Here is a 13,045-nt window from a genome sequence, read left to right as displayed (position 1 = left end):
TAAAGTTTGAGTTACTGGCATTGTAAATGACAATGCTTTGCATTCATTTTTTTTTTTATTTGCAATTGGTATATAAACATTGTTTGTGAATGGTTAGCTGTTGCTTATGCTAAGCAAAGTTGCCAGTAATATAGAGTGCTACTCTTGCTTGTTATAAGCATGCCGATTAAAAGCGCTCTGATACCTGCGGGTAAAGTTTGCGCTACATAAAAGTGAAAATAAATAAATAAAAAGCCTACCTGTACCACGTCCGTTCTTATTCTGCGATGCCACATATCTTTGGGTCCCTGTACTTATTAACTGCACCCGGCTGTGGGAAAACCTCCATGGCAGGAACAACGTGTTGCGGGGCAGACACGGGCAATGTAGCCACTGTCCTGTGGCTGCACCGCGGGGTAACAGTGTAGGGGCAGGAAGGCAGGCAGTTGGTAGTGCTGTGCCATAGCAGTGTAGTTCTCTGTGTATGCTGGGCATGGGGGTTGCAATTGGCTGACAAGAAGTGGTGAGGAGATGCCGGTTCTGTACGTATGCTTCCTGATCTTAGGCAGGCGACAGGTAAAACAAGGCAGTATTAAGGAGGCACTACTAAGCCTTTTGACCAATGAAAAGCCACAGTTTACAGTGGATAATGACAAGCCAACTAAAAATGTGGATGGAGCTTCAGGTCCCTACTTCAATACAGCATGCCTCGCAAAGCATGCACTGCCTAGGCTCAACCTAAAAAGTGGTGCTTGAAAGCAAGCAGTGGGAGAAGAGATGCCAGCCAATTAAGAGATGGCAGAGAAGTACTCACGGTCCAGCCAACTGGAGCCCACTTTCGCAATAGCATCAAAATAAGAGATTTATCATTAAAAGTACCATCCTTAATTTGCATCATTTTTACCTTACATACGCTTCAAGATAGTTTTTAAAATACAAATTGACAGGTCAGAAATGTGTAAGAGACACTGGCCCGGGTTCCCATTACATTTAAATTAGACTGAAATAACTAACCCTGCTAAGCCAAAACGAACACATATTCGGAACAATGTACTGTCACTTCAAAAAGTTGATTATCTATTGTATAAAAACCTATTGTCAAAGGCCAAAAAATAATCGTTGTCACTAAATTCTGAACAAGGGGATAATAGAAGAGAAATAAAAACAAGGCAAAAATGTGTCATCAAAAATAGAGTGCTATCCTTAGATTATTAACAAATTGTGTTCCTATTGTTTGCATATCACATCACTCCTGCGTCACCCCGCCCCCCCTCCCCCTCCATTCACTTCCAACCGAAGCTTTAGTTGTAGAAAGCTGCATGGCAGGCAACTATGGTAAATATTAGAGACCCGGAGTGAGGAGAAGCAAAATGAAATCACTGTATACCCACATGAGAGGCGTCTGCATGCCACAATATTACAGACCCACCCACGAACACCGCTGACACCCCGTTACCTACTATATAGCTAGCATGCTCATTAATACACAGGGTGGTTAACTTTTAAAGTCCCACATTGGCGTGTGTTAATATACAAGTATAACCTATCCTAATATTTGGCAGGCACTCTTACTTGAAAATCTGATGTAGCTGGGTTGTATGTTATTACAACGAATTCCGTTGCAACGCATGCCTTTACCACGCATGCGTTACAACGGAATGCTATTTCAACGAGTAACCTTTTACACTCATTGTTCGTGGTGACGTCGTACGTCGTTAAGAGGAAGCGGAAGTTTCTTTCCGTTTCCTCTTAAACGACGCCGAGGGACTTTAGGTGAGTCTTTTTTTTGGGGGGGAGACACCCCCAAGCCCCCCTTTTTAATGTTAACCTTTACCACACATGCCTTTACTACGTACCTCGTAGTAAAGGTATGCGTGGTAAAGGCTTTCGTGGTAACCACGCATGCGTTGAAATGCATGCGTGGTTAATGTTTCCGTGGAAACGGCCGCGTTGTAGTGGCCGTTTCCCATGTAGCTGATAGTTTGAGCATGGGTCAACAATAACTCCTATAAATTGTACATTAATCACACAGAATTTAACGAGCATTGCTAAAAATGCTAGTGTGAAAAACGTTCTGACGAAGGTTTCTATTAACGTTCTGTTGGTGCTTGTCCATACAAAACATAAGCGTCCTTACAATGAGTAGAGACAAAAAGGTTTGCAAAAGGGCAAATATATTCCAATGTCCTAGCCCTTCAAATGTTTCAATGATTATCAATTACTTTTGGTTCACGCAACCCCGCTGTGTGACCATATATTATAGCCTTCTGCCGAGGGCTAAAAAGGTTGTTAAAACCCCTGAACCCCGGCTCGAGCCTATGACGAGAGAGAGGGCCTTCAACAACCGGTATAGCCTGAGGCAGAATGTTCACATACAATGAAACCACAGGTTGTTTAGAGATAATTGGAGGGAGAGGCCACTGTTCAATAGCTGACTAGCAAAGAAATAAAGGTTTTTACAATGGCCAAGGGACAAAAACACCAATGTGGAAAAGGCCGTGTCTAACACTTATACGTAAATATTCCCTGCAGTTCCTAAATATAAATACTCGCTAACTATATCATACTAACAAAAGACAATCAGCTAGATTCATCAAGCTTGATTGCGCTCGCAAAGGGCCAGATTCTCAGAATCTGGCCCTTTGCGAGTGCAATTTTTGCATTTGGGATTCATCATCCCAAATGCAAAATTCGCTAATAAAGAATTCGCACATTTGCGAGGAATTGCATTTAAGGAATCTCTATTTGAGATTCCTTAAATCGCAATTTAGGACCGCTATTTACCACGAAGTCAAACCTTGTGGTAAATAGCGAAAACTTAGAAAAATGCATTTAAATGCATTTTTCTAAGTTGCATGTTACACACACACATGTCCTTTGGAGATGTGTGTGCACAACATCAGTGTAAATTCACATTTCAGGTTTTTTTTAAATTTAATTTTGTATTGTAGTAGATATTTAACTTTAATTTTTTTTGTGTGAATAGTCATTTTTACCCCTCCGCTATCCAACAGTTTCCCTACTGTTGCATTCATTGGAGTGGGAATAGTAAATTATTCCTCTCCGCGTCCAACACTTTATCTACTGTTGCGCTCTCTGGAGTGGGAATAGTACATTTTAACCCTCCGCTATCCAACACTTTCCCTACTGTTGCACTCACTGGAGTGGGAATAGTAATTTTTACCCCTCCACTATCCAACACTTTCCGTACTGTTGCACTTGCTGGAGTGGGAATAGTAATTTTCACATTTACGCTATCCAACACTTTCTCTACTGTTGCACTCATTGCAGTGGGAATAGTAAATTATTCCCCTCGCTATCCAACAGTTTCCCTACTGTTGCACTCATTGCAGTGGGAATAGTAAATTATTCCCCCCCACTAACCAACACTCTCCCTATTTTTGCACTCACTGGAGTGGGAGTAGTAATGTTTTCTCCTACGCTATCCAACACTTTCCCTGCTGTTGCACTCAATGTAGTGTAAAATGTACTTAATAAATAATTAATAAAGAATAAATATTTTAATATTTTAATTTATAACATCATTTTTTTAAATGTGAGTTTGCACAGTATTAAAAACACGGCATGTTGTGAACCACTTCAAGTACAGCCAACATGTTTCATTGCCTGTTATATATTAGAGGCAAATTCATCAGGGCAAACTCACATTTCGGATTAAAGAGTTACAAGTATGTGTGTGAGTTTAGCTCAATTTTATTAGAGATTTCTCTTGTCTCGTTCTTTACGTTTTTTTTACACCTTTCTTTCACTTGACACACACTATTTTCTATATGAGTAAGTTATCGATGATGACAAGAACGTGGGCAAGCTGGTGGGAACCTGCCAGCTCCACTGGTGGTGCGCACGTGAGATACTTTATCAGTTCTCTACACATTTTTTCTTTGTGGTAATCATACTCTTAATTACAGTGGGTATGTTGAGTGACTTGACTGACCACTTCCTTTTCCTTTTTTAAAAAAAATATTAATCAAGTGGGCCCAGAGGATTAGGTCAGACTGTGCAAATGAGCATCTGAGTTTGGGTGAAGATAAGAATATCCCCCATACCAATCCTATATATAAAAATGTATGAGGGTGCCTGGCAGTGCCAGATCATTGGTGTTTGAATATATGATGATTGGAGGGTGATCCGGCACGTATTTCCCTCTTCAGCTCCTTATTGAAAGCATCAATCTCTATTGTACCAACTTCAGGTTTCCTGGGATTATGTTAATATATTTGGCGGTAGAGGGGGTTCGTGGTTCCTCAATGCAGGAAGATCTCATCATTATAATGGAGCAGTCACTATTTGTCTACAATTGTAGTTTCGGCCCTTTTTGTTAACCGCATGCGCGCTAGCGGTTTTCCCGCTGCGCGCTGCGATTTTAAATATCCAGCGTTACGTGACAAGGTTAGCTCGTCATCCATGTAGCGCATGTTAAGCCCATGACGAGCTGACCTTGTCATGAGCGTCGAAAGGGTTAATGTGTGTTGGGTCTCTAGAATGTACTATTTCTGTTTCCTGTTCCGCATGGTGAGGATGCCTTTCGGGTTAGTATTTTGAAAGGAACGAAGAGTGGTCCAACCGATCTAATTTAAGACGGTTCGAAAAGTGAATGTGGTGTTTCGTTATGAACATCAGGTCAGGGAAGAGTATTTATTGTGAAGAGGGAGGCTCAATGTTGTAGTAAGCTGTTGTCTAATTGGAAGGTGTGTCTCTTTAATTTTTTCTAGTGGCGGTTGTAGAATCCTCCCAAGCCCAGTAGCGCGCAAATGACCGCGTCACACACGGTGCTCAGTAATGCACGTCTTTATTCTCATATTGCAACCATTAACTGCATGTACTGCGTCATAAACTTTATTAACCACACCCTGACTCACCCAAAATGATTATGTCATTTCCTACGAAGTCCTTCAGGGACGAGAAGGTTCCTACTGTACATACTCACTAGGCACTACAGCGGTTGAAACCGCCCAAGGAAACCTGATCCCTAGAGGAGGTGAGCTGATCAATGCTATGATCAAGGGAACCATCAATAAAACGCCGTCAGGTGGGCAACCAGGAATTATCATCCTCAATGCTTTAGGCGTAGAATGGGTACTCACCACAGTGAGGCACTCGAACGAGGAAGAGACTGCTGAGTAAATCTGTTTGCAATTAAGAGACTGCTTGAGGATATTGAGAAGCCCATCTCAGTTTTTTCTTCTTGGCGAGGTGGCAGATTTACAATAGTGGTAGATCAAATAGTGGTAAAATAAATGAGCAGAACCAAGGTGCTGTAAGATCAGTAGACTCAAGGGCCTTGGCTTGGATGAGGGCTACAGGTGCATCTCAGAAGGGTGGCCATGATGGGAAACAACCTTTACAACACAGTCATTACATCGCACTGCATTTACAACACAGTCATTACATAGCAACATCCTTTACAACGCATGTCACTTCAAGGCAGCCATTACATTGCATGTCACTACAACGCAGGTCATTACAACGCTTGACACTACAACGCAGGCATTACATCGCATGTCATTACAACCCATACCATTACAACGCACAGTACCCCTACACTATCCAACACTTACCCTACTGTTGCACCCACAGGAGTTATAATAGTAATTTTTACCCCTACACTATCCAACACTTACCTTAAATGCAATGTAATGGTATGCATTGTAATGGTATGATGCGATGTAATGTAATATATTGTAAGTGTAGTTTTAAAAAATGTGTTGTAATGGCATGCGATGTAAAAGATGCGTTGTAAAGGATGTTGCAATGTAAAAACTGAGTTGTAAAGGCATGCGTTGTAAATGTATACGTCATACATTCGGCTATGATGTGATGTAGAGTCGATGGGTTACTGGGCTGTAGGAATAGGTTAATCTGAGGTTGCTTCAGCAGAAGAATCTTTGATTATGTTCAGGATGTCTAGATGTGTTGTGGATTCTGAGTTCGCAGTCAATGAGAGCGTGCATGGCGTGTTAGAGGACATGTGATAGTAGAAATGCCCTGAAGTGCTGGTCTTGGGGTCCATGTTGGGCGCTTCCGGAGAAACTTCAGTAAGTGAGGTTGTAACAGGATAGCCGAGGGAGGATGAGAAGGCTTGTGAGCAACGGAGAGTGTGGTGTACAGACGTGAACATCTCATGCCGGTGACTCAGCTTCAGTGTGATGTCAAGAAGTACCTTTTGGGAGTGTATAAGAGGTTTTTTTATTTATTTTTTACAGAGTTTTATATAGCGCAAACTTGACCCGAATCGGGTATCAGAGCGTTTCACATAGCATCAGTTGCATTACACGAGGACACATTCATTTTTGCTAGGCACGGGGAGATTAAGTGATTCGTCCAGATTCACAGGAGGTTCAGCGTCTTGGTCAAGACTCAAACCCAGCTCCCCAGATTCGAGGTCGACCGCCCTAGCCGTTAGGACAACTCCTCTCCCCCAAGTTTCCTCTCTCTAGGTTTGTGCTCTCTTCAGCAGTAAGTGGTTGCAATTAAGCGCGAGGCGAGTAATCAAGCCTCCCGCCTGAATCGAGCCTATGAGCGACGGGCTCCTTCTGCGGAGAGTCAGTCGAGTTCTGTCGTTTTGATGTAGTGGAGGGGACCAGGAAGTTGGTTGGAGGACAACCTCTTCAAGGTTGGATTAGAAGAAAAAGCAGAGAGAAACAGGCCAGGACATATAAAAAGCAGTTCAAAAGGAGTCCCGTGTGAGACTACAGGATCTGTGACTGGTTCAGGGTCTCTGGTTGGATGTCAGAGCTCAATTTTTGTGGTTTTGAGGGTTGATTGAAATAAGCCAGGGCACAGATGCTGTTATGTGCTTCCTGGAGTCTGACCTGATGTGAAGCTCTTTCTGGTGTATGTCTGATGGACGTGGATCATGTGAATAATATGTAGGCTATTAATCTTAAAAGGTAGATTTAGGCCCATGCTTATCATGGGTTTGTATCGCCCTTACGCTGCGATAGAGGGCGCCAGAGTGACACAGAGCCTTGAATGATATTTACTAAGCCATGCACGGCCTGGTGAATCTAGAGTAACGCAGCGCCGCGCAAATCGCTGCGTTGCATTAGTCAGCCCCAGGGGGGCGTTCCATGGGCGGAGCGGGGGTGTTCCCGCGCATCCACCCATGGATTTTGGCTCATTCCTAGATTTACCATTAGTGGTGGACCTGGGAATGAGTCCGAATGCTCGACCTTCCAGGTGAGACATAACGAGTAGAAATATCTTTATTTCTCCTCGTTTTTTCCTCTTTCTACGTGGGTTGCTCTCTGCAGCACAGACAGAAAGAGGGAAATGGCTCTACAGCTTGTTTTTTGGCAGTAAGGTGCCCCTTCCTGCACAAAACAATCTTGCTTGCAACGCAGACACCCGGCACCATGGTGCAAGGAGGCCTGCATTGGCGCTGGGCAGCGGTGAATGCTATTAGGAGCACAAACTCCATTTAACAAGTGATGAAAAACATTGCAGTCAGGGCAAACATGCTTTTAGTTGCAAAATTCAATTCAGGTGGAAAATAATAATTTGTTGGAAAATGGCCCTGAGTGCAACATCCGAGAGGTGTGCGGGCATCTCTGTTTTGTGGCGGATCGAGATATTTCATCAGTGCGAGCAGAGGAAACTCCTTCGAGCCTGATCAGAAATTACTGAGTGCATTGCGATGCTTCTTATACTAAAGCCACGCAGACGAACTGAGGGGCATATTACCAAGGCGGCATAATAAAATTATCGCCGCTTTTGTGGCCGTTTTCGGCCGAAAAGCGACAATAATTTTATCGCCTTATCAGCAAAGACACGTTATCGCGTGTTTTGCTGATTTAGCGTCCCTTACAACAACGCCCAGCTTTGCATCTCTAATGAGATGCAAAGTGGGCCCTCCGTGCCATAATAACTGGAGATCTGTCGCTAACCAACATTTCTCCAATTATCAACCTGCACCCAAAGAAGCAGAGCGATAAGAAAAGTAGCGCTAACCACAGGTAACGCTATTTTCCTAACGCCTGCTTGTAATCTGACTTAGCCATGTAATCCAATGGGAGGTGGATTACATGGCTAAGATCACCCTGCCCTATCAGCAAGGTTTCGCTGGTTGCAGTGTGATTATCGCTGGATTTCCAGCGATAATCACACTGTTTTCCAGCTAACGCATGGATTGCTATCACTTGGGAGATAAGCGTTGCTGATAGCACGCTATCTCTGCAATGGAATCCAGCGTTAGCCTGCGATAATTATCCTCGCGCTAAAAGCGCTGAGCGATAATTATCGCAGGACCTTGCTAATATGCCCCTTCGGTACATGGCCTCTGCGGTCTCTTTTCATCCTGACTTGGAAGTATTACGTAGCCAGAGACTCGCACTATCTATTATAAGCACCTTGGTGGATGGTAAACTGTTACCTACAGTGTTACATCTCGATGTGCACACATCACATGTCGCCCTGTTGTACTTCATGACAGCAGTTTGTACACTTTAATTAGTTCTCTTCGCATATGCAGAAAGACAAAATCGTGGCTCCTGATGAAGGCGCTTTTAGCATCGAAACGCGCGTTGAGAAGACCCTTCTCATAGCCACCTTTTTTCCCATTGTGTATATATGTATTTATGTTCGTTTGATGTTTTATGTCTGCTATCAACCACCAGCTTTTGTGACCTGTATAACATAATCTTTAGGTCTTTTTGAAATCATGCCTTATTGTATTTATCATGTGTTATTCATCTTTTTTACAAAAAACTTTAATAAAATGTATACATGTTAGTTATAATCAATTTGTTATTGCACTGAGTCTATATATTAATGTAGTTTGGATGAGCCGTTAGATGATTTGAGCCATTTGACTGCCTAGGATTTTGCCTACAATTATAGTATTGCCCTGTCCTAGGAGTTCCCGAGCCATTACAGGGGGTCCATGGGGCATATTATCAAGAACGGCGAAAAACATTATCGCAGTTTTAGCGGCAGTTTTCTGCCGCTAAGTTGGCGATAATGGACCTGCTAATATGCGTTACAGAATTCCAATAGAAGCCCAGGTTAGATGTGCAGGACATCTAACCTGGGCTTCTACTGGAATTCTATAACGCATATTAGCAAGCACATTAAACGGCGATAATTTTAACGACGTTCTTGCTAATATGCCCCTATATTTTGGCGCAAAAATACATTTAATTGTACAACAGTCTCTATACAACATCAGCAGGATTGTAGGAATGCCTTCCAGTGCAAAAACACATTTAAGTGTCAAAACAAAACTTTGGTGCAAAATCCACTGAAGTATAGAAACACATGAATGTGCTATAATGTCCTGTTGTGACCTGTCACATTGGGTGTAGAAGCTGGGCACAAAAAGGTACAAAATCACCTTGGTACTGCTTCTACATAAGTGTAACAAACATTTCGTAACACAAATCACATTCATGTGCAAAATAAAAATGAATGTGAATAACCACTTTTAGGTGCAAATTCAAACATGGTTTAAAGGAAGAAGGATTGTACTATCATTTAAAAGCAAAATCACATTAAAGTGCAAAATCGAACTTGGTGAAAAGCAACTGAGATTGTGGTATCACATTTAGGAGCGAACCCACATTTGGATGCAGCATCATACATAGCAGCAAAATCACTGCTAGTGTAATATCATTATTGGTGTGGATTCCTTTGTAGGTCACGCTTAAATATAAAAACACATTTACACACATCACTTAGAGGTGCAAATGCACTTCGTTGCAATATTAACCTGAGGCTGGGCACACTTTTAGGTGCAAATGTATCGTTTGTTGCAAACTCAGCAGGAGTGTTGTATGAGGTGCAAGAGAAACAAGAAGGTGCTGAGCTGACTAGACAAAAAGAGTTTACAATATTTGGCACATTCAATGGTTATATAATCTTAATAAAATCAGTTAAACCTAAAAGCAAGATTCAACCCACCTCGTTCGGGCTTGGCGAGGAGACCTCACGCTTTCACCTGGAAAAGGATCAGAAGAAACAGCAACTTTACAAGAGGCTCCCCAAAGAAGGAGTGAAGTTCATGGACTACACGTGCCCACCTGGAGGACCACCCACCTGCCAATCAAACACGCAGTCACCCTGACATCTACCACGTGCCACCCAGTGATGGACATGTTCGGACAGAGAGGCCCAAAACCATGGCCACAGTTAAGCTCCTGCCTTCTGAAGAACAAGATTGAACCCCAAATGAGGCCACCTCCATGGGCAACAGATGTGAAGGACTAAGCCATCCACGTGCAGGTTTTTGGGCCCCCTGAGAAGCCTAGAGGGTTATCCCGTAACTCTGGTACATCCATGCCAGGGGTACCTTCCGCGAGTCATAGGTAAGTAGGGCACTCACGTTTCTTGTAGCGCTGAACGCAACACGCGATGTTTCCAACCAACGACACCAGGAGAACAAGGGCGGTCGCCCCAAAGAGACACTGGAGCTCCAGGCTGCCGATGAGACAACCCCACCCTGTGAAGACAAACGCAGAGAGACACCTGAGAGATGCCACCGCGAACAAACCAAATACCCCGGAAGTGTGCAATGCGCCAGCAAGCTGGAAGCAGCCGCCCTGGACACACAAGCACATCGACGCAAGCCACTCTTTCACACCGCCTTCATCAATCCTCTGACAACCCCAAAAAGTTGTGTTGTGAGCAGAAAACTGCCGTGCCAAGCCTGGCAAAATATCAACCTACATTGCAACAATTTGGGGTAAAAATGAAAGGGTCTTTCACCCCTCCCACCCCACCACAGAGAGATGGGAACTTAATTTACTCAGTGATCATTCCAGAAATGTCTTACTCCTCTTCATCATTTGCATCTCTGTTGAGGGGGGGTCAGGGGCTTGTTTCCAGTAAGACAGAGATCTGGGCAGAGGCTGAATCCAGTGAAATGGAGATCTGAGCAGTAAATGGCACGTGGGATCATTATTCCTATTTCAGTGTGATGAAGTCATCGCAGCCTCCCTGATGGTTCGCCCTTAGCTTCAGCGACCCTTGGGGTGTCTTCGCGGGCAAACGGCAGGTTGGGTGTCTGTCCCACCATCTAGCGCTGTGACAGCCACATCGAAGCCCATCCCAAGGAAAATTAGTGTAACGACCAAAACACTGACAGCCTTTACAAAGCCATATACACTTACAGCGACATTACATACATCATTCTATATCATCAATGCCTCAAAGTCCTTACATTTCCAGTGACATAATAGTACCAGCTCCCCTTTAGTCCTAAACTGAACATCAAACACCATCCCCAACCACCTACCTTACCCCTAACCCAAGCCTTACAGCTATCTCAGACCCTAACCCTAAGATATTACAGCAACTCCTAACCCTAACTGTAATACTTACCCCTAAACTAGTGCTCAGTCTTGACCCCTACCTGCAGCCACTAACCCAACCCTGAAGCATTAATCTATCTTCTTCTCCAAACCATAGTCCTAACTCATAAATGTTTTACCAACTCCTAACCCCAATTTTGAATTATAACCGTAATCATAACTCCAAACTCCAGCCCTAGTATTCAGCCATAAACCCTAACTTTAGACACTAACTAAGCCCTAATGCCTAACTCTAACTACAACCCCTAATCCTAACTCTAAAATGTAATACCTTATTCTCACCTCAATTTCTAACGATAACCATGATCGCATCGCGAAGGCTCACCCCAGCACTCAATCCTAAAATCTGACTTCAACCACCATCCCAGCCCGGAGGCTATATATTGACTACTACTGTGAACCCTAATTCTATCTCTAAATGTAACTCTAACTCCTAACCCCAACTTCTAACTATAATGGTGATCCAAATCCTCAACCGTGTAACCCTAGTACTCAACCCAAACCCCTAACCTCAGTGACTAGCCGTCTCTAACGATGAACCCTAACTACTAACTGTAGTCTAAATTCAAGTCTTAACTCTACACCCAACCTCTAATGCTCACCCCACACAGTAACTCTAGCCGCACCCTCTGGCCAAATGTTATATGGCCTTGTAATGATAAGAGTGTAAGCGGTAGTGATGGAAACGAAGGGTGCAATGTGACTGGCACTGGGCAAAAGTGTGCCAATGTGAAGTGGGGAGCCCTTGGTGGTAACATCTTGTGGTGGAAACTTATTAGAGGCCCCCTACCCTTCTTGAACCACCACAACAGCTGAGAAGTCTCTCCTGGGAAGCACTTACCTTCATGAAGAGGCGGCTTGTGGCAGCTGTAGTTCGCCATCTTGTACCGCGCGTGATCCCCGCGGCTCCTGGTGGTAGAAGCCTATGAAAGCCCCCCCTACCCTTCTTAAACCAGCACAACAGCGTAGAAGTATCTCCTGGCTCTGACCAGGGAAGCACTTACCTTCATGAAGAGGCGACTTGTGGCAGGTGTAGTTCGCCATCTTGTACCGCGCAAGATCCCAGCGTCTCCTGGTGGTGGCAAATCAAACCCCAATAAACCGCGGCGTGGCCATTCCCTCTGTCCACAGCACCACTCCCACGAGTCCTTAAACCGTACTAGTGAGGTGTCCTCGTCTATCAGTTCTGTCCATACCTCTGTAACCTAGGCTGGCAGCAACAGCCTCAGGGTATGAATGGCACTACCCAAACCCCATCGGGGCCATTGGCCCCTCCTCGTGCTGAATAAACTCAATGCCCACTCTGATCGCGTGTGGTCTCGTGCACTCTTCTTCTCGCCCCACCCCTGTGCCCTCTCTCTTCCCCTCTTCCTATCTGCTCATCTCTTGCCTTCAGCTGGTTTGGGGGTTTTTGTTCCACGAGACCGACTTCTCGGCTGCTGCAGAACAGCTCCACCACAGCTGGCGCCTCCGAACCTTGCAGGATTGCAATCTTGCCCCAACCGGATTTCCGCAGTCAACACCTGCCTCTAAATTTGGGGGTGCGGAAAAAAACATATATATTTGTAAATGGAGATAGAAGAAACAAAGGTAAAAAAAAATATGTAAAAGACGTTACGCAAAGACAGTACAGTGTCAACAACTACTTAACTTAGTTTCATCCAAAGCCTCTGTCACTTTTTTATTTTTAAATGCTGAAAATCTAAACCGGCCCACCAAAGAAAAGTTTAACTTTAGAA

The 13,045-nt window shown here is 44.0% G+C and overlaps 1 protein-coding gene across 1 annotated transcript in view; it reads right to left on the bottom strand.

Annotated features, from left to right (window-relative positions):
* SIT1 (signaling threshold regulating transmembrane adaptor 1) overlaps nucleotides 1–12,690 on the bottom strand; it is a 90,365-nt gene extending 77,675 nt beyond the window's left edge. Inside the window, exons 1-3 of the mRNA XM_086951081.1 lie at nucleotides 12,311–12,690; nucleotides 10,319–10,435; nucleotides 9,898–9,934 (exon numbers count right to left, since the gene is read on the bottom strand). Coding sequence (XP_086807207.1) covers nucleotides 9,898–9,934; nucleotides 10,319–10,435; nucleotides 12,311–12,350 — 194 coding nt within the window. The 5' untranslated portion in view covers nucleotides 12,351–12,690. The remainder of the gene's footprint in view (nucleotides 1–9,897; nucleotides 9,935–10,318; nucleotides 10,436–12,310) is intronic.
* Nucleotides 12,691–13,045: the final 355 nt, after the last annotated feature.

This window comes from Lissotriton vulgaris, unplaced genomic scaffold (assembly GCF_964263255.1).
Source record: "Lissotriton vulgaris unplaced genomic scaffold, aLisVul1.2 SCAFFOLD_977, whole genome shotgun sequence".
NCBI lineage: Eukaryota > Metazoa > Chordata > Amphibia > Caudata > Salamandridae > Lissotriton > Lissotriton vulgaris.
The sequence above is the reverse complement of the archived record's forward strand: the minus strand, read 5'-3'. Positions and strand labels throughout refer to the sequence as shown.